Raw genomic sequence first — 23171 nt, forward strand, 5'->3', positions numbered from 1 at the left:
TATAATAAAATAAAATAAACAAATCAATAAATAACCATCATATGTATTTGTGATTTAAGCCAAGTGAGTACAATTTAAAAAAAAAAAAAAAATTCGTATTCAACAACCTTTATTCAAGAACCTCAGGATCGAGTCATCCCTAACAAACCGAGGCCTATAAATCTTATATTGGAATCTTTAAAAGTTATAAATCAAGCTGACAAACATTCTTCATACTGACAAAATCAAAACATAATACTATTTTTTAAATATTATTGCACGACCTACAGGGAGTCCAACGACATCTAACGCCACTGGTATTTTCACAGACCATCACAAACATCTATGCCCATGGAATGGGATTTGAGCCTACAGCCTTTTGGCTGGCATATTCCTGTATATTTTACTCAATGCAACATGAGCATCATTCAGGGAGAAAGCAAACTGTCTACAACATTTAAAATATGAATGCAAGAATAAGTCACATAGCATTATTAAAACACTTAAGGAATTGAACAACGTAGTTAAGAATATAAATTAAATTATACTTTAATAAATATTTCCGATATTTCGGCAACGTCACATTGCCATCTTCTAAAGGAACTACCCCCCCCCCCCCCCACCCCCCCCCCCCCCCACCCCCCCCCCCCCCCACCCCCCCCCCCCCCCACCCCCCCCCCCCCCCACCCCCCCCCCCCCCCACCCCCCCCCCCCCCCACCCCCCCCCCCCCCCACCCCCCCCCCCCCCCACCCCCCCCCCCCCCCACCCCCCCCCCCCCCCACCCCCCCCCCCCCCCACCCCCCCCCCCCCCCACCCCCCCCCCCCCCCACCCCCCCCCCCCCCCACCCCCCCCCCCCCCCACCCCCCCCCCCCCCCACCCCCCCCCCCCCCCACCCCCCCCCCCCCCCACCCCCCCCCCCCCCCACCCCCCCCCCCCCCCACCCCCCCCCCCCCCCACCCCCCCCCCCCCCCACCCCCCCCCCCCCCCACCCCCCCCCCCCCCCACCCCCCCCCCCCCCCACCCCCCCCCCCCCCCACCCCCCCCCCCCCCCACCCCCCCCCCCCCCCACCCCCCCCCCCCCCCACCCCCCCCCCCCCCCACCATTGAATAGACTATCTGAATGGGTGAGTGTGCAGGGATGTCACATTAATGTAGCAAAGTGTAAGGTTTTAAAATTTGGGAAGCAAAGATGGGATGAAGAGTACATATCATACCTCTTTCATTCTGTACACAGTGGATGCCTACTAATAGAGCACACCACATGAAAGTGAGGACTGGACATTAGGTCAGAAGTCCCAGCCAGTTCTCCACATTCCTTGAAGGTGATATGTCTCCTCTCAGTTATACAGCTTTAACGCTTAAGCAACCCTCCCAATGTCTGCAGTAATAGTTTTCAAAGACTGTTAAAATGAAACAAGCAGTCACAGAACAGTAGTAGAAAATTTCAATTTACATATCAATACTTGAGGTATAAAAAGCAATCAAAAACTTGAAAAGTGGAAAGGCAGATGGAGTAGATGATATATGACAAGAAATACTTAAACATGGATGTATAAAAATGTTGCAGTGGCTACACTGCATAATTCAGAGGGCCTGTTCAGAAGGTCAAATTCCCCATGACTGGAGTTGAGCCCTCATACTCTCTCTCTCATAGGTATCAGCAAGTTGTGTATGGGGGAATGATATCCCAGAAGAGGAAAGCCATAAGTAGTGTGCCACAGGGGTATGTTTCAGAGCCACTGTTGTTTAATTTGTATGTAAATGACATTGGAAGGGGCTTGAATGGTGACATACAGTTGTTTGCAGATGATGCAAAATTGGGGAGAGTTATGAAAAGTAGAGCAAATCTTGTAGCCTTGAATAGACTATCTGAATGGGTGAGTGTGCAGGGATGTCAGATTAATGTAGCAAAGTGTAAGGTTTTAAAATTTGGGAAGCAAAGATGGGATGCAGAGTATAGGACTGTGGGGATATCCTAGAAGAGGTGGAGAATGAGAGATCTCGGGTGAGGAGTAGGACATGAGGAGTATGCAATTAGGGACTTGAAATTTTGTGGACATTTTGTTAAAATGCGAGGACAACACAGCAGATTATAGGAATGATGCAGAGAACACTGACATGTAGAAGTAAGGAAGAATGATTTCATTGTACAATGCTTTGATCATACCACATATGGATTACTGTGCACAAATTTTGTAACCTGGTTTTTCCAAGGATGATGAGTTATTGGAGAGTGCTCAGAGACGATTCACTGTCAGTTTCTGGTCTCTGGAATGTGGAGTATGAGGAGAGATTGAGAGAATGCAAATTGCAGAGCTTACTGAATAGAAAGAAGGGGCAAAAAAATGATTGAGACATAAATTGGTAATTAATAGATTAATGTGAATGAGATATTTTATAAAATGTCTGGAGATAGAGAGTAAACAAGAGGCTATCCCTGGAAGCAGGGATAGCCTCTTGTTTACTCTTGAATGGAGTGTGGTGGGTAATTGGAATGCATTCCTGAGAGTGTGGTGAGTGCAAAGACAGTGCATGCATTTATGCGAAAGTATGATGAGTTGTGTGTGTGAGCGTGGGACATAAATGAGTCTCTTGACTCAATGGAGGTCTGATGATAATCATAATAATATTTAATGACAAATACTTGAGAAATTATGAGAATACGACAAGGATCAGTACTTTAGTTTTGTAGGTCTGGAAAAGGCATATGACAAGGTGCACAGAGAAAAGCTTTTCAAAACACTTATACAATTATATGAGGTAAATGGAACATTATAAAGAGCAATATATATCAGCTATATTTAAGGTGTCGCTCAGCAGTCAGAACTGAAGGAAATACGGGAAGATAGTTTGATGTAAAATTCAGCATAGGAAGGATGCACATTATCTCCACTCTTATTCATCATCTATATGGATTGCATCATGAAAGAAAGTGGCATTAAAATTGATATTAGAATTAGCAATATCAAACTTAGCTCTTTACTTTATGCAGATGTACTCCTAAACACATGCAGTGCAAGTCTCCAGAGTTCTCTACTAAATTGCATAGCAGCTATAACAAATTTGGCATGAAAATCAGCAATAAAAAGACCAAAACTATGAAAATAGGCAAGAACATAAAAAACTTCAGCTGCATTCTCAACGGAGAACCAATGCAAGTAAAATATTTCAGCTATTTAGACACAGTTTTTAGTGAAGTTAGCAAATTAAATTTGGAAACAGACAACAGAATAAGCAACAGATCTGGTATGATGGTGGTGGGGGGAGGGGAAGTTGAATAAATATATAGGGAATAAGAGATAAATTAGCCAAAACTAGACAGTGTTCAAGCTAGTTTTAAGTTATCAGAATTAGGTTAGAAAATAAGGCACTTGATCAAAGACCAGAGACCATAGATATGAGAGTTCCAAGAAAAATTAGAGTGAACAAATGAGATCAATGGCAGAATAATATTAAAATTGAAGATATTAGAATGGAACTTGATATTGTTAGCATTCAAGAATATGTGAGCAATGCTAACCTAAGGTGGTATGGCCACTTGAATAGAATGAGTGAGCACAGGTGTCATCAGACACCTGTGCTCACTCATTCAGAAAAAAAAAAAAAAAAAAAAGACAACCAAGGTCCAAGTGGATTGATTCAATAAGAATTGCCTTCAAAGCAGGAAACATTAGATACGACAGTACCGTAATGCTGAAAAGTAATAAACTAGTTCAGTCAATATAGGACTGCCTATTGCAGTACATTCAATTTGTTTAAACAGTTTATTCTGTCAAGTAAATTACCCAGCACTGACAGTAAACTTTAATTTAACAATGCTATCAGGAAAAACTCTCTCTCCTTGTAAAAGGAGTAGAGTTTCTTGGAGTGGTATGTTTGTAAGCAGAGAAATCGCATCAGAAGAAATCATCATTTCAGACTCTTGAAGACAATCTTTAATTTTTTTTCCTTTCAAGTCAAAACTACTTTTGATATAAGAGGTGGTTTTGCCAATGAAGTTTCAGGGAAGCTTTGAGAGATATTTTGTCATATAATAAGTAGAAGATCCTTTGAAATTAACTATGAATGTAATGGATAACCAGATCCGTGCTCTTTAGGAATGCCATAAATACATGAAGAATGAGTGTGACGAATTTACAACTTTTGGTTTGTATTAGTGTAAAATCTCTTGCAAAAAAATTTTTCACAACCCATTTTCGAAATTTTTAATTTTTCAGTATTTAGTAATATTTAAAGTGTAATGAAAAAAATATGTGCTAAATAAAGTGTCACTAAAAGTGCACGTACATTGACTATATGTAAAGCTGTAAGTAGGGATTAAGCCAGATTAGCGATGGCGAAACACCAACCAAAGGTTGCAAGGTAAACCTTTGTTGACTGATCAGGCAGAATTGAATTCATCGCTAGAGGCTAATCCTGAAAAGACAGCAATAGAGAACAATTGGTGACAATTTTGCATAAAAGAAGATTGTGGCCCTTGGCTCAAAGCTTTTTCTTCCGGTCGTCATCGGGCCTTTTGGTTCTGTCGTCATCAGGGGCTTTTCCTTCCGCTCGTCGCCAAGGCGTTTTACCTGTCGCCGTTAAGGCATTCTCTTTTTCATCGCCAAGGCTTTTCTCATCAAATGCTGTATGACCTACATCTTTTGATCGCAGCAAGCCAATTCCATATTGAATGTGTGACAGTTAAAAGATCTACTAGCAACTGCCTATGATGTCCAAGCAGCCAGGAAGTTTATCAAAAGAAGATGCTAAAGTACTGAAGAAGTATGCTGTATTTTGGACTCATTATTTATGATGAATATGTAAGTAGGCAATATTTTTGTAATTTGTTAGAAAGTGTATCTTGGGTTCATGAATGTGCCTACAAGAAAACGTGTGTGTATATATTAAGTCGCAAAGTTTTGTGGGAATATTGTTAGAGAACTTGTCTGTTAAGACTGTGAATGTGCACTTAGTTTAGCATAGGGGAGATGTACTCTTGAGAACTGATATATAGTCAGGCTATATTTATGCCAGTGTTTGAGGGAAGGATTTTATTTAATCTGTTACCGCAGTGTGCAAGTATGTACATAGGTTATGTTTATGTTTAATGAGTTTACCCAGTAATTGGGAATTTTGTCATACAAATTGCATTACCTGTTTGAAAAAGGGTTAAGTGTGATAGTGTGCAAAATCTCTCTAGTGTTAATGTACTTCTTGTCTAGTAAAAATAAATGTTTTTGTTTTGTAACTACCTGATCTTTTCTTTTGGCAAATGCACTATCTCCAAAAAATGTGAACCTGCGGGTATAAGAAGATACGAATAGTCACGACTTGCATATAGAGAATTAATATATATTTAGTGATTAATTGCTGTTTTTCCTCACCCTTACTTTCAAGCAATATTTATTCAATTTAGATGGCACAGTCGATAATAAAATAAATTTTCTAATTTGATTTTGTATGAGAGTGAGGAACCACATACATTAAGTAAACATTGAATATAAAGCTTGTTTAATAGCAAGGGGGGGGGGGGGGGGGGTAACAGAAATTGGTCACGGTAAGATTAACCTTGAAAGGTTTATGTTTAAGTAGTTTATAGGTCTAACCTAGTGACGATGAAAGAAGTAGTTCGAAAAAGTAAGTTAAGTTTAAATAATTAACTTTATTTAACAATGGCGCAGACATTTATCTAATTAACATAATATTTAACATTAGTATCTAAGGAGTATGTTTGATTTAATAATTTATTTAATTTAACTGGCTTTGAGTAGGATCGCTGATGATTCCACTGTAAGTAGATCTATCTTCATAATAAAACATTATATTTGCGATTGCAGTTCATGGTGTCCATCAAAACAGTTGCATTTCCTTTGTCAACTTGTTAAACAACATTACTATTATAATATTATTTTTATTTATCACTTTTATTTTATTTTTATTTCTTTAAAATTACATAATTATACCCGTTTCCCTGGAACTAATACCTGTTTCCTTGTAGCTAATGCTTCTACTTTCTCTCTGAATGATGTTCATGTAACACTGAGTCAAATGTATAAGGGTATTTAATAAATTCTAGTTTGCCTTAAATGCATGAAATATTTAAAAAACAGTATTATGTCTACCATGCATGTTTCCATTAAATGGCTGGTAAAATCAAAAAATGTGTAAAACTTAAGTTTTTGCATGACTGAAAGTTGGCAAAATATCAAAGACAACGTCTGGGTGTTCTGTTGATGTGTGATATTTGGATTAGTTATCTATACAAAAAAAGTCTAAATTTGTTAAAAATGAACATGCACGGTATACATCTGAAAGGTATGAGAGGTAAATCAAATGTAACAACAAAACTAAGGTAGCAGTATTACTCAATATTTATTAAACGTTATACTATTCAAATCCAAAAAATTCTTCATCAGACTCAATATTGAAAGAATCAATTGTGTTAAAACTTTTGTTTGGTATTTCTTCAGCTTCATAATCATTGTCACCGAACACCACTTCATTCCCTTGTGCTTTAATGAAACCATTTCTAACACAGTTTTCACTTACAGCAGCCCAACTTTCTATAATCCACATAACTATATCTTTATATGACGTTCTTTTCATATGCCCTGTTTTGTTATATTCATGGATGCCATTCATCATCCAGTCTTCCCCCTTAGTCCACATTGTCTTTGAATGGTTTATTTACTGCAAGATCAAGGAATTGGAGTTTGTTTGTTAAACCACCTGGAATGATGGCCAATTTGGAATACTTACAATTGTTTTAACTTCTGCTGTCATGTGTGCCCTACACGAATCCAATACTAACAAAGATTTTGGGTTAAAAAATGCCATTTTTCTCTTTCGCCACACATTCTCCAACCAAAATTTCATAACCTGAATTTATCCAACCTTTATCATTAGCAGTAACAATATCATCTTTGGAATCACAACCTTTTGAAGCAGTCTTTCTTTTGAAAATCACCATCGGTGGCAGTTTGGAACCATCTGCAGTTATGGAGAACCACAGTAAAGTTAGACCTTTCATGCCCTGTTGTAGCAACTTAAAACTCTTTTGCTCTCTTCAGATTCACAGTCCTAGAACTAGGCATGTCAAAACTTACGGGAACCTCATCCATATTCCCAAAGTGACAAGCATCAACCCCACACAAGTTGTTTTCTCTCAGAAACAAACGAAATTTAGCTATTTTCACTTCCCTGTCGCACACTTAAATTGTTTCTCTTCATAAATCCAAAAACCCAAGATGGGTAGGCCTTGAAATCCTTTATATTATCGTTTTGCGCAATTCTTTTCGATTCCTGCAACACACGGACAGTGGATATTCTCATACCTTTAGCTCTTTCACTAACAACCCAATCAAACAGTTTTTTTCCTATGGTTGGTCAAGCAACTTCTAAACCTCATAGCACATTTCCTCATATGTAAACATTTCAGAACTGTTTCAGCCTTTTGCCTTTTACGAACACTACTTTCTCCAACACTGAACAATCTACCAACTTCACGATTCCCTTTGCTACTTCTACCACTTCAAGCTTGAACTGTGCTGTGTAGGATTTTCTCCTAGAAATACTTCTGTCTTCCATGTCGACCACTGCTACTAGCAATGCACGTGTTTTTAAAGAATTCCTCCGTTCTCTGTCTGTACTTCCTAACTCTATCGCTAGTTGGTGCATGCGCATTATCAACACAGCAAAAGGAGTGATGAAAATGTTGAAGGTGCACGTTATCTATGGAAAAATACGGTAATTCATAAATTATATATTCTTCCATAAAATTTATTTTTCTTGTCTTCATTTCAGCAAAATTTAATTATGTTGTTATAATCAACATTTTCACATAATTTGTGTTCTCTTGACAGTTCTTAGTTTGTTTATTTTTTTAATTTATTTCAATTTGGAGAAACTTTGTTCTGTTGAGTCAATAGCAACCAGAACTATCAATAAAATTCTTCAAGCAATACTTAGATCTAGAAATGAACCATGAAGTTTATATATCCATTTAAACAATGTAATGGGATCATGATAAATTATCTTTATTGCTGAAAATATCAAAATATCAACATCTTTTAAGTATCTTGATCCATGGTTTTAAGTTCTTTCAAAATTTTCAATGCTGACATATCATAAAGAAAACCAAAAACAGTTGTATGTTGCTCAATTTGTTAAAATCTCTTTATTTGAGATATGCCTTGGTATCTATAACAACCCACAAATAGGCTCCATAGAAATTAGTTTCGGGATTATTTGTATGTGAATCTTCTCCTTCATAATCATGCAAACATTTTTCATTCTAATTTCCTTATATTTTATTGGAATGTTACTTTTATTTTTGCTAACCTTATTAATAGCAAACAACAGTTCATACCAAATAACTGCAGATAACACCAATTTAAAATTAATTTAATTTCCCACCAAAGACCATGATTTACTTTCTATTTGAGATCTTCAGATGTTTTTCTTAATTCTTCTAGTGAATCTCATAACTTATCTAAATTAAATCTAATTGTTTTTATAGCATTTAGTTAGCATTCCCATCATGTGTCCAAGAGTGGTTGGAAAGTCAAATTTGATATGTGTTTTATCAAGATGTTCCATTTTACCTTTCTGGCAGATCCATAAAATGCAATAATCTTTGAAATGTTCCAAGAATCATCACTATCAGCACAATTGAGGTCATGTCTCCAAGCAACAAATTCAAACTATGAGCCATATATGATATACAGAATGCTTCTGGATTTTTGCCAAAATTCTGACATGTCACCTTCTTTACCAACCATGTTATTGCTATTATTATAAGCATGCTGTCGACAATCTTTTAAATCCATGCCTAAATTTGAAAGACGTTTTTTCAGTGAAGTAAGTAGAAGCCTATATTCTTTACAACAGGTGGAAAATCAATGAAATACTCCTTAATTTTGACTTCTGCAGTTCAACAATACATACAGGGTGGTCCATAAGTCACAAAAGGGTTTAAACGTTTAAATGAACTTTTTATTTATGAATGTTTTTTTTTGGTTATAATGATATACAGAACTTGGAGATTTTTTTTTATATTACTTATTCACATTTTAAACCACTTCATGACTTATGGGCCACCCCTATATAATAAATGTTTGTTGTTTAATATGTCATTTAGTTTTTTTTTTTATTTTATGCATGATTTCTTCTCTCACTTTATATTATGCATTAGATTAATAATCTCATTTTGGATTCTCCATCCTAAATAATGATCATTTGTTTCATTACTTTTTTTTATCCATCTTGCATATTCAACCATTCTAGCATCTAATTTCGAAATCATTTCTACTAAACCTAGAAATTTTCCATTGCTTTCTATAAACACTGTGCTGTTAATACCACAAAAAGCATAATGCTTGGCTAAATATTGGAACAGATAATATTCTTTTAAGAACATCATGCCAATGTTCTATAGTTGCATGTCTTTGTTGAATACCATCAACTGTTTGCTGTTTATTCAGCTTTTTTTTTTTTTTTTTTTTTTTTTTTTTTTTTTTTTGTATGCAAGTGATGTTTCATGTTGTTTAAATGAGAATCTAAGTATTTCCAGTCAAAAATACCTTCACTGGGTCAAAGCTGATCTTGAAGATGGGCTGTGAAACATGTAGCAGTAATAGAAAAATACTCTGTTCTTGAACTCAAATATAAAAGCCAGTTTCTAATTTTCAAATTTATTTGATGTTTTTAGTTTCAAATTTAATTTTGTGTGCGCGCGTGTGTTTGTGATATGCAGGGCCCTCTAAATTGGGATTCCATCTTGCCTGCCTAGGTCTAAGGACAGAATTTGGGACTAAATGATCAAGTACACAATTTCAAACTGTCCTATTAGGCAAAAAGAAAAGATAAGAGCTACTCTAAATAATCACAGAGGGAAGAAAAAAGCCTACCTGATGAATTGGTGTTCCTACTTTACGATGCAGTTTAGCTTTTTGTTTGGCTAGTAATTCCATAAATGGAACTTGCAAACGTTTTCCTACGTATGGAATATATCTAAAAAAATAAAGAAAAATGGTTTATATCTAATATGCAGCTAAAGTCAACACAAACACTGTTAATTAGTTTTAAAAAATGTGCTAGATAAAGTTAGTACATTTCAAGAAATCATCTGGTCTTAAGCATGATATGAAAGAGTAAAATTGTCAACAGGATATATTATATTGAGCAGAAGCCTGAAGATGGTCTGAAAGCTAAATGAATTCCATTTCATTGATACACAATGTGGTTGTGGTGTAAATTAATGACTTTTTAAAATTTTTTTTTATAACAGATAAAGACACATCTTCAGAAACAAATTCAATATAAATGTCACATGAAGTATAATCAAACATCACCAACAAACAGAACAAAAATTAGTTTAAAAACTATGTGTAGTCTGATGTCTTTGCCACTACTACACTGATACAATGTATCAATGGGTGTTCCTACTTTACGAAAAGCAAGAGTACTATTGGGATTCATGGGAAACAATAATATAAGTGGCTAATGTTATGTTCATTGCAATCTGTCATTTTGTTGTTTCCTTGACATTCCATTTAACATTAATATGGACCACACAAAACCTGCATGCAATCCAACAAATTCCTTTGCATTCTTTGGACAAAATGGGAGGAATTTTTGATATAAGATTCTTATGACCTTATGTGCTGTCCTAGTAGATTAGCTAGATGCTTAGATAAGGTATAAGTAAGAGAGTTGATTTCATCTCCTATAGGTATCACCAGAAATCAAATCAAAAAGATATATGTTACGGTTAAAGTAATAAATCCGGTTATTAATAATTACCTGTTAAAGTGAATACCTAGAGGAGTCTGGTAAATGTAATAAAAACATGTTTATAGGTTTTATATATAGGTTTTCATTCTTAATGGAAATTATAACAGGTTAGGTTAGTTTATAATGAAAAAAGTAAGGAAGGTACTTCTTTTGCACTCAATGAAATCAGAAATCATTATAAACTAACCTAACCTAAACAATAAAGGTTAGATTAGTTAATAATGATTTCCAACCGATAAAGGTTAGGTTAGGTTAGTTTATAATGATTTCTGATTTCATTGAGTGCAAAAGAAGTATGTTCCTTACTTTTTTCATTATAACCTAACCTAACCTGTTATAATTTCTTTTGAGAATGAAAACCTATAAACATGTTTTTATTACATTTACCAGACTCCTCTATTCTCTTTAACCGGTTAAAGTGATCAATTCTCATAAATTATTCACTTTAACTGGTAATTATTAATAATAACTGGATTTATTACTTTAACTGTAACACATATATATATAATGCTTCATTTCTGATTTCTGTTGCAATGTTTAACTAACTCTTTCAGATGCATAAATTCAAACTAGTCTTATTATACTTTTATACGCATTTGTCTTAGTTATATAAATGCTTATCTTTCCATGACTTTGTTCAAAAATCTGATTAAAATAGACTACTGATATCAATTATGAGAACAAAGAAAGTAACTGTAAGCAAACAGACATAATTTTGTTTTCCTCCCTAATTATGACATTAAAATTGTGCAACTCTAAAATAAATCAATGGATTTTAGGATCCTAATTGAATATTTTCATTGCATTCCATCAAGCCATGGAGAAATAATCATTTCAATAATTTTGCCAATCAAAACAGTCTAATTCTAGTAAAAAAAAAAAAAAAAACAGCTATTATCATTCAAGTCATTTTGTCAATTAAAATTTGAATTACAATGAGTGGAGAAAAAAAATTAAGAACATTAAGGACTGGTACAAAAACTAAAATCATTGCATTGCAGTGTACTCATTTGTACTCACCAAATATGCATTGCCATATGAAGCTCTTAATTATTTTCCTACAAAACATTTTAAGTTTGAAATTGTTCAAAAGGTAAATTTTCACTTGTCAATGTTTTCAGTGTTTTCATAGGAACTATCACGATATATGAGATCAGTTTGTTATTCAAATATCTCTACCACGTTGACATATCTCTACTGAGACATTTGTAAAAATATAATTAATATGTCAAGTCAGTGTGTAAATGATACATCGAGCAATTTTTTTTGCTTATACATGTTATCACATTACAGGAACGTTATTATACCTGTTATACAGAAATCACCATGTCTAAATACCATATTATAATTTTGTTCTGTTAATTAGATTGATTTATCAATCTTTCATTGATTACAATGACATTATTTTCACATGTGTTGTTCAAACTGAGCACCCTCTGTCTACAAGCATGCTGCTATGCATTGTCTCAGTACCTGTTCCACTGCTTATGGACAAGTTCATTTTAAAGTTCACCAATATACATATTAAATACAATTCTGATTTCAATACACACAAGATTCAACAAATATGCTTGTTCACTTGCCCATAGTGACTAGATTTTGAAATCTGGCAAGTAGCTGCAGACTGGAAAAAACAGAATATATTTTATTTAATAAACTGAATATGTGTAATATAAATAGCCATTCTAGTAAAAATTTATGTAATAAATTATATTATATCAATGTTGTTTTTACTGTTCTTATTTTATTATTTATTGACTTCTTCTTGGAATGGTTTTCACAACAATAGTACAAACACCACTCCTATTCTGGGATATAACATTAAAAAATTGGAGGAGGGGAATGGTACTTTTCATATATATATATATATATGTATGTTAAAGATACCAAGCTATTTTAAACCTGGTTTTACTCGGGCTCCAGAAATACCAATTAAATACTAATCCACAAAAAATTTTACTCACTCAATGAATTGTTCTACTTTATATAAACATTGTTATAGGTGATTTCTTTTTTTTTTTTTACTTAAATGTTATATTGACAAAATGACAATACATTCTTTAATTCTCACTATACATTACATATGATTATAGAGAAATATGCTTTCCTTCAATGCAGGTTTAAAATATATGACAGAGAACAGCCCATCACAGCTCGGTTTGTGTTTCCATTCTTTTATTGTTCATAATGAAGGATGAATTTACATACCATTAAGCACCAACCAAGAGTTCACTTATGATAAAAACAACCCTCTGACATTGAATTGCTTTGTTATTTGAATGGGAGTTCTTGCTCTCTTAAGGCTCCAACCTGGTTTCTGAAGAGAGCCAACCAGTTTGAAACAGCTGTCAGGCCGCTGAAACTTTTATCAAAATGCACTAATTAAAGGCACAAATATGGATGCTTGGCAGTGCTAGTGTCTTTGTAGTGCAAGTTAAGGCAACTCCAACATTGAGGATTGTGTTCTCATAAGCTTTCTAGTCAAAGTTTCAAAACTTTCCAAGTTTCTACAAAAACTTGGTTTTGAAATAATGTTGGATCTTTAATATCCACTATTTCTATATAATCCACAAACAATAATTTAAGAGGAAAGACATGAAACAAGGAAGAACGTAGCACTTGATATGAAGTTAGACACTTTTCCATGATGAACGCAGTTACATGATCCAGTCTTTGGCTTTTCTTTACATTTGTATTTTTTTAAATAACAGGATTAAAAATCATTCATGTAAAATTTTCAAGCATTTAATTCCACTAAGCTAATTTATGTTGTGAGCTGTGAAAATAAGCTTAGGATAATACTATATTACAACTGTACACCTATTTAAGAAGTAAAGGTATTGGAAGAATGATATCTATAGATGTACCATAGTGTTTAAATTAGATTGTGCCAATTTTAATTTTTGTGTTTATAATCATCATCATCAAATTCCTGACAGGTACCCTCAAGGGGTGTACAGAATATGATAGTACTACATGAAAAATTTACATCATTACTAATTTCCTATCTACAATTTTCCTCCAAATCAGTCTGTTACTTGTCAAGACTCCAACATTATCAGATCTTATATTTCTATCGTCTAAGGCACTTTGTACCGTATCAATCCACCTATATCTTGGTCTTTCTCTGAGTCGTTTTCCTGCCAACCTGGCAGAGAACACTTGTTTTGCTAATCTTTCCTCGCCCATTCTGTTTAAGTGACCATACCACCTGAAATTAGCTCTGCTAACGCATTCCTGGTTGCTGACAATGTCAAGTTCTTTCCTTATATCCTCGTTTTTTATATGATATTACCATTGATGACATCTTCATGCCTCTAAACTTTCTCAGGACTCTCATATCTGCGGTCTCTAGTCTTTGGTCAAGTGTTTTACTTCTGACCCAGCTCTCAGATCCATAAGATAAAACTGGTTTAAACACTGTCTTGTATACAACTAATTTAGTGTTCCGACTAATTTCTCTCTTATTCCATATGAATTTATTCAACTGACTTCCTACCATACCAGCTTTGATGATTCTGTTATCTATTTCCATATTTAATTTACCATCTTCACTAAAAATCGTGCCTAAGTAGCTGAAATGTTTTACTTGTTTCACAGGTTCTCCATTCACAATGCAGTTGACATTTTCAACGAGTCTACCTATTTTTATCGTCCTTTTATTGCTGACCTTCATACCATATATATTACAACAGTTATTCAATTTAGTCAAAGAATATTGCAAACATGTAGTGGATTTATTTAGAAGTATAACATTGACCGCATAAAGCAAAGAGCTGACATTAACATCTCCAATTCTGATATCATTTTTAATACCACTTTCCTTCAGAATGTGATCCATATAGATAATGAATAACAGAGGGGATAATTTATCCCCTCTGTTATCATCCTTGTCTCACACCAGATTTAACATTAAACCATCTTCCTGTATTTCCTTCAATTCTAACTGCTGACTTCCAACTCAAATAAAGACTAAGTATTGCTTGATATAACGCCCCATTCACGCCATTTAACTGTAGAGTATTGAATAGCTGCTCTCTTGGCACCTTGTCATATGCCTTTTCCAGATCGACAAAACTTAAATACAAATCTTTCTTATATTCTTATGCTTTCTCAACTATTTGTCGTAAAGTGAAGATCTGATCCTGAGAGCCTCTATTTGGCCTGAATCCGGCTTGTTCTTCACCAAGCTTTTCTTCCACAATTCTTCTCAACTGTTTCTCAAGTATACTTGCATAAATCTTGCCAGGAATACTCAGTAGGGAAATACCTCTGTAATTCTCATATTCAGTTTTATTTCCCTTTTTATATATGGGTACTATGAGAGCTCTACTCCAATCATCGGAAATTTGCCCCTCTGTCCAGGCCTTTTGATGAATTATGCAGTGCAGCCACTGTAAGACTTTTATACCACCATACTTCAGCATTTTTCTGGTCGAATATCATCTACTCCTTCTGCCTTTCCACATTTCAAGCTTTTGATGGCCTTTTCTACTTCACGTATGGATATGTATTCCTGACTGTGTGCCTGTTGAATGGTTTTTACCACTGTGCTCTCAATGCTTGTTTCATTCAACAATTTTTTGAAGTAGTTACTCCATACATCAAGGATATCTTTTTCTTCTGTTTTCATATTACCTTTATCATCTCTAACGCCTTTTACAGCACTCTTTCCTCCATTTCTAAGCTTCTTCAACAACCTCCAGAATATTTTGCCACCTTCTTGATATTTATTTTCTATGTTCTTGCCAAAGTCCTCCCATTACTTTTGTTTAGCTAGTTTTACAAAGTGGTTAGCTTTCTTACATTTATCTCTATATTCTCTAACAGCACAAACACACTTATTTGCCAGGAACTTTTGATATGCTTTCCTTCACTGCCTCTTTAACTTCCTGTGTCCATCATGGAGTTCTGATTTTTCTATCCTTGCAGACAACCTCACCACATGCCTCTCTGGCTGAATCAATCAGGGTTTTCTTCAAGGCTTACCACTAAATCTCCAAGGTTTGGTTCCTGTTCTCAAACTCTTTCATTTTTTTTTCCAATAAACTTTGTGTCTTTTATTCTACAGTTCACATCTGAGAGTTGCTCAACTTTTATTCGCTTTAAAACTTTCTTAGATGTTATTCTTTTCAATATGAAATTCAGTTTTATCCTGCTCAAGACTAAATAGTGATCACTTCCAATTTCAAATCCTCTGTACACTTTGGTGTCCTGCACCAGGGAGAAAACATCACTATCAACAATTAACATAGACAATGAGACTTTTCTTATTCCTTGCCTCTTCTCTCCATGTGAATTTGTGCAAATTTTTATGTCGGAAAATAGTGTTACTAATAATCCATGTCCTGAGCAGAAATCCAACAGGTATTTGCCATTATTATTAGCTTTGCTCTTTTCTCCAAATTTTCCCAAAATATTTTTGTATGTCTGACAATCATTTCCTACTCTGCTATTTAGATCCCCAACAAGGACAACTTTTCCTTTTTCATTGTGTCAGTAGCTTTCTCTAGAGCCTCAAAAAATTCCTCCACTTCTAACTTAGTAGAACCTTCTGTGGGACCATAAGCACAAATAAGTCTCATTGTCCAATTCCCCATTCTGATATTTGCCTACATCACTCTACTTGAGATTGCCTGCCATTCAAGAAGATTAGCTTCGTATTTTGTGTTGAATACTATGGCTACTCCTTCTTTTCCTTGATTTTCATTGCCTGAATATAACATTTTGTATTTATTGCTCAGAAAGATCTCACCAGTTTTTGTCATTTTTGTTTCAGTCACCCCTATTATGTCGATCTGGTACTTATCTAATTCCTCAGCTAGCTCCATTTCTTTGACAATTCAGGCTTCTTATGTTGATAGTGCCGAACTTTAACTCTGGTGATCTTGAGTTGTGGTGTGCTTTCAGATTTTTTCCAGTAGCTGACTTTTCGCTGTTCGCCCTGGTTCCCTGGCAAAAACAATGGGGGCCTTGTTTAACTGGGCGACGCCCCAGCCGGCATGAAATTTTGTCACGTTGTACCATCATTTTGTATATTGGTTTAAGCCAATAAGAATAAAATTTGGTTGGCCAAATCCCAAATTGCCAGCCCATCCTCGTTCGTTCAGTATCCAGGTAGATACCCAACAAGGTGTACCATGAGAAGATGAGGATTGGACATTAGGTCAGAAGCCCTGGTCAGTTCTCAGCATTCTTTTAAAAGCTATGTAGAGGTCTCCTCTCAGTTATACAGCTTTGACCCTTAAGTACCCTCGTTGTGTTTATAATTACCAGTTTATTTTGTTAATGAAATTATATTGTAAGAACAGCACAAAAAACTTTTTTTATGTGAGAGATTGTCTATTACATATGTTGTGTGTACTGTATATATGTGTAAGATTAATACTGAACTAACTAAATGCATTGATTCAATTAAAAATTTATTTACTGGAAATGATAATTTAAATGTATTTATGATATGAAAAACTGACTTGTTTTGATGAAAATATTATATCTTTTCTTGCAAACATCAAGTATGTGAAATTTACTGTTTTCAAGTAAATCACCATAACTATAATACATAATGGCCGCTCATTTTTCTTGTTTCATGACTGAAATGCAAACAACGAGAAGGGTGGCATGTAGCAGAGCATGTGCAGAGTGAAAAGAGCATTATAATATTACTGTGAGAGAAATGATGAAGTTTTTGGAACTCAAAAGCAGATATTTATGAAGTTCTTCATATACAAAGAAAAGCATTAAAAAAGTTATCAACTGTTATGTTATGACAATGATGACAACTGATGGGGGTTGGGTATGGCAGGTTGAGTTTTTAATTACTACAAAAAAAAAAAAAAAAAAATAGTCTTTCATATAGAAAGGAAAAAAAGTTCTGAACCTTAAAGGAGACAAAAAGGGTGGAAGAAAGTAAAGATGATTAGTTTATGTTACAAACTGGAGAAAAGCAACAACTAAATTTGCAAATGTTTTTGTGAGGACGTGTGTTCAAATTAAGGATTTCAAATCCAGAAGTTTTATTTCTTTTTCTCTGAAAACAAAACTTACTTAATAAATTTGATGGCAGTCACCTGTGATCAAATAACTTGACAATTAACGATTTGATGTTTAAAAAGAGTAAATTATGAATATATATATATATATATATTTTTTTTTGAATACATTTAGAATATGGCTGAAACTTGCCATCTACTTCTGATAACCTGCCTGTAGTGAATTGGTAAGTATATTTACCTATAGCCATGTGTGTGTGTGTGTGTGTGTGTGTGTGTGTGTGTACCTAATCTAGCTATAAATACTGTTACAAATTGAACAGCACATAAACTTTTAATCAGTAAATCATTTACAGCTTTCAGCATAGAGCATCACATAATGTTTGAAATGTCCCCCTTTAGCATTTATGCACACCCGAAGTCTGTGAGGCCACATATCAATAGTGGCATGCACAACATCCAATGGAAATGCTGCCCTGCTCACTCCATATCCACCTTCAGGCTGGTGATGCTTGGGTGCCATTTCTTGCAGGCTACTCTCTCAAGCTCTGATCACAATTTGAAGTCCAACGAATTCAGATTGGGACTTTCAGATGGCCAATCAAATGGTGCTATGTGGTCAGGCACATTCACCTCCAACCACTATTGTGTTGTCCTCATGTTGTGTGCAGGGGCTGAGTCCTGTTGGAGGGTCCACTGCCCAGGGTGAAATAAAGTGTTGTTCAGGGACCGTACCACAGGTTCCAGCAGTGTCTTGATACGCTTTGATGGAGATTTTGATCCTTTCTCACAGAAATGCAACTTGAATGCCCCCTTATATCATCCCCACCAAACTATCACTGACCTCTCTGAATACTGGGTGCTATACAACCATCCAAGGGAATATACCCAATCGTTTTAGTAGTCAAACAACTCTTCAATGGTAAAAATCTCATCTCTGTGTCTAATGTTCGTACACTGCAGGAGAAGTGTCTTGTGGTGTTAGGTGTACAGTAGAACAACAATAGGCTCTCACCCCCAGGTCATCAGTAAACGCGACATTGTTCTCTGCAAAACATTCATCTCTCGCAACATCACCTTCTGCATTCTCACAGGATTATGACAGAGGCATGCCTTCACAGCCCTCCCAAGCTGTTGCATCCTAACATAGCATGATTGACCTGTTCTTTGGCAGTCAGATACATCTTCTGTATCATTATAACGATTAATAGTCTGATACACAAACATCCTACTGATCCCAAGTGTGTTTTTCGATGTTTAAAATAACAGGTAACTGCATTCCACCTTGTGAAGTGCTATTACAGCTACACAGTTCTCTTAATCTCCCCACTGCATGTTAACCCATTTAGCTAGTGAATTCTCTCTCTCTCTACTGCTAAACACATGAATGTTGGCTGTGCTCACTAATGAAACCAGGCTCGTGCAATTCTGTGGGCACGTGCAAAAGTTGCAACAGTATTTATTATGGCAAGACTGTGTGTGTGTTTTCTGCAAATGAAATTTTGAAATATATTGTTAGGACACTGTATTTAGTGCCACAATAAAACGTCTCCTTTATGTCCATGTAGTAGAGTGTCTATGGGAAGGGAGGTGTTTTTCATTCCAGTTGTTTCTGATTACATTAATTATTTTGTTACTAAATATAGTATACCTTCTAATCTCTGTGCTTGTTGTTCCAAATACATTCTGTTGATTTGCAGAGCCAGTTAAAAATAAGCTGAATTAAATTAGCAACTGTGATTTCAGTATATTTCTTAAAAGACTGTATAAGATCAGAAGAGTAATTTGCCATCCTGAGAGATGTTGAATTGGTAGTCTCCATTTTAGACCAAAGTTTTAAATCCCTCTATGGTATAGATGTTTGTGAATGATGCTAGGCAACAGATGATTTTTCATCACCTGATGCAAGACCATCACCCTACTTATTGGAGGCCTGAGAGAGCTTGAAAAAAGTTTCATGTCTGCTCTCTAGAAGATAGTTCTCAGATTATAACTGGCTCTCACTATAGAACACACAATTATAACAAACTTAATCACTATAACACTATTCCGAGAAGTCCTGACCAAAGCTCCATAACACAATGCCATTCTACAAGACATTCATGATAAAAATTTTTGTATTCCTAGAGGTTTACTATCCCATCTAGAAGATTAAAATGCACTATAAATTTGATGTTTTGTAGGTGGGATTAACAAATCATTAACTAATAACATAAAATTATTTCATTATTTAATTAACTTGGAGTTCTGGAAAAACCTTATTTATATATATAAATATGCTATCTTGATTTATAATGAGACATAAGTCTTGATGTAGTAATCTGAATGCCAACCATAAGGACTTAGGAATTATCTGAAAAATTATTTATAATAAATTTCAGCATATTCTGTTGTTTATGGAAGCTAAATTTCTATTTTGTTATTACTGCTTTGATGAACACACATTTTTACATTAAATTAGCCTGAAAAAAGTTAGATTTGCTGTTTGCCAAACAGGAAGTCTTACATGCAACTATGCCTAATGAAGTACTAATCTAGTTGCTTTCTTTCTAGCTGAAGTTTTCTTTATGTTAGATGTTACATTCAACCTACACTCCCACACACCTTTCAGTTATTATTGGGGATTGTTGTTGAAGCAACTAATACTATGAGGCTACCTGATTATGTCTGTTAACTGCATGCATGTTCTCTATGAGACTGGCTAACTCACCTTCAGTTGAAAAGTCTTTATAAACTCTTTGAATCCTAAAACAGGATTTGAACTCAGGTCTTTACAACCAACAAAACATCAGCAATACTGATTTGAATGAAAGATTCCTTCCTTAATACTGTTGAATGCTTTTGGCTGGAGAGCAGATAAGCTAACCACTTGGCCAGTAACATTGAAAAGGATTATCCAAATGTCTGCCAGTTTAAGGGAGAACATTTGTATTTAAAGGTTCAAGATTTTCTAACGCTTGAGCTATAAGAATCTTGTGCTGACTATTCTGACCAAGAACTGTGTTTTTGTTGCAACCTGAATGTGAAAGAAATGCTGTAGATTCCAACAGGGTCTTTGGAGAAGTAAAGTAAAGAAGTAATTTTAGTGTGAGGAAGAGTAAAAGTGATGTATATATTAAAAAGATTTTCTCTGGAGCATGGAATCTTTATACTGATTATTATCAAGTTTTTGATGTGGTTTATCCTATTACTGATTTGATCTGTTTAGTTAACAGATTAGTTAATATCTATATTGTAGAAAGGTGGTCATGTCAAGCAATGTTCTAGTATGAGTGTCCTGAGTCACAATTTCAGACAGAATATATAAGACTTAAGATTTAGAAAGCCTTGATTCATTGATAGCTTTCAGCTCAGCTATCACGAATGGATGGAGACAGGCTGCCTTCAAAACAGTTAGGCTATGGAGTCCATCTATTTCCTTTGGGAATAAATGGCAAAAGTTTATTTATTTTATTTTTGAAAAAATAACCTGAAAATATTAATTTTCAGGTTTTCGGAGAATTAGGATATCCAACTCCAGGGTAAACTAAATATATGGTTGTCTTCTGGCTATGGGACTAAATAGTGAAGATTATAATATCTGAACTCCAGACTTTTGGTTTTGAAGTAGAGGAATATAGAGCTTTCAATTCCAAACTTTCATTTAGTAGCTAGCTATAAAGAGATTGGGTTATGAAGTAGTAAACTTACTCACGGTTATGCTCTTATTTTTAGGGAATATTTGCTTTACTAGATGAAATAGTTTTTGTCTCCCCCATATCAACATATGAGAAGTCATCTTAAAACTGATGTGTTTCTTAAACAGGTGGAGATTACAATCCTTGAGGAGCGAGAGAAAGCTGCTGTTCCAAAGAACAAAGAAAGATAGAATGAATGAGGAGGATAAATTGCTTTTTGATAAATTTGAAGATGAATAGTGCTAGATGTATTTAGTCAGCTGCTTGTGTTTTTACAAGTTTAGAGGAAAATGCAGGAATGATGGTGGTGGTCAGTTTAGAAGAAAAGTAGACATGAAAATACTTATAGAAAAGGCATGAGGTAGGAACAGAATATCTACATGGAAGAATGCAGATGTTCTATTAAGTAGACCGTCCTCCTATGGATAGCATTTAACTAAGAGGAAACCACTTCAACATTTAATTAGTTTGTTCAGTGGAGTTGGAGAAGATGGTATGAATCGTGAATACTGAAGTTCTCCATGGAAGATGATCTCACTCTTTAAGAAATTAACTGAAAAACATTAGAAACACTGCAGACAAAAATTTTGTATTAATGACAGATGTTAAAACTGACTAACAGGATATGTTTGTCGATTGCAATGCCTTTGATTTTATATATATATATATATATATATATATATACACATTTTTTTTTTTTTTTTTTTTAATAAAGTGGTGTGCATTTTTCACATAGGGCAGCTGGGAGTAATTCAGAGATTAGGGTATCTTTTTTTTTTTTTTTTTTTTTTTTTTTTTTTTTTTTTTACCATGACTTACTGACACATGGGTACTGATTCAGGATGTGCAAAATCAGGGAAACTAGATTTATTAAGGGGTGCAAGTAGATATACAGTCCTTAGGGAGGCAGTTGAATGTATGAATGAGTATAATATGCGCGAGCGAATAAGGACAACAAATCAGAATGGGATAGTTAATATAAGGCATCAAGGTAGGGTTGGGGCTAATGGGGGTCTTAAATTCATGTACACTAATGCTAGGAGTATTAGGAATAAGAAGGAAGAGTTTTGGCCATGGTTGACACTTCCAGACCACAGGTTATTGGTATTAGTGAATCATGGCTGACTGTAGATGATATAGCTAGTGGGATTGAATGTGATGGGTATAGTGTGTTCAGGAATGACAGGGAGAATAAAATGGGGGAGGAGTATTGTCGATGATAGCTGATGAGCTGCAGCCAAGGAGAATAGAAGTTGAATTGCAGGATAGAGAAAAGAGCACATTTGAGGCCATTTGGTGTGAGATTGTGGCTAGCAGAACAAAATATACAATTGGGTGCTGCTATAGACCAGGTGATGGAAAAGATGGTGGTGACAGTATGCACAAGCAAATAGAAGAAATGAGTGGAAGGAGGGTAATTATTATGGGAGATTTCAACTATGGTCGCATTGATTGGAGTGAGGAGAGAACACACAGGAGGAAGGAATTGGATTTTATGCAGTTATTAAGGGATAACTATCTGCGACAGCATGTAATAGAAAATACTAGGGGTCAGAGAGTGCTTGACCTAGTAATTACATCTGAGGATTTGTAACAAATATGACCACATTGCCACCAATTGGTGAGAGTGATCATAGGGTCTTGACTTGGGAGGTGGCTAAAGGTGTGGAATTTACAATTAAAACAGGGTACACGTGGAATTATCGGGCTGGAAAGTATGATAAGCTTAGGAGTTTGATTGGTTC

General features: G+C 35.1%; 1 protein-coding gene across 2 annotated transcripts in view; it reads right to left on the bottom strand.

Annotated features, from left to right (window-relative positions):
• Positions 1 to 23171, bottom strand: part of LOC150093578 (vacuole membrane protein 1-like) — a 229721-nt gene that overhangs the window by 27091 nt on the left and 179459 nt on the right. For both annotated transcript variants that reach the window (XM_090413135.1, XM_090413134.1), the window contains one exon: positions 9872 to 9974. In XM_090413135.1, the coding sequence (XP_090269261.1) occupies positions 9872 to 9974 (103 nt within the window). The remainder of the gene's footprint in view (positions 1 to 9871; positions 9975 to 23171) is intronic.

Source organism: Typopeltis vanoorti, chromosome 23 (assembly GCF_054136105.1).
Source record: "Typopeltis vanoorti isolate ZY-2024b chromosome 23, IOZ_Tvanoo_1.0, whole genome shotgun sequence".
In the NCBI taxonomy this organism is placed as follows: domain Eukaryota; kingdom Metazoa; phylum Arthropoda; class Arachnida; order Uropygi; family Thelyphonidae; genus Typopeltis; species Typopeltis vanoorti.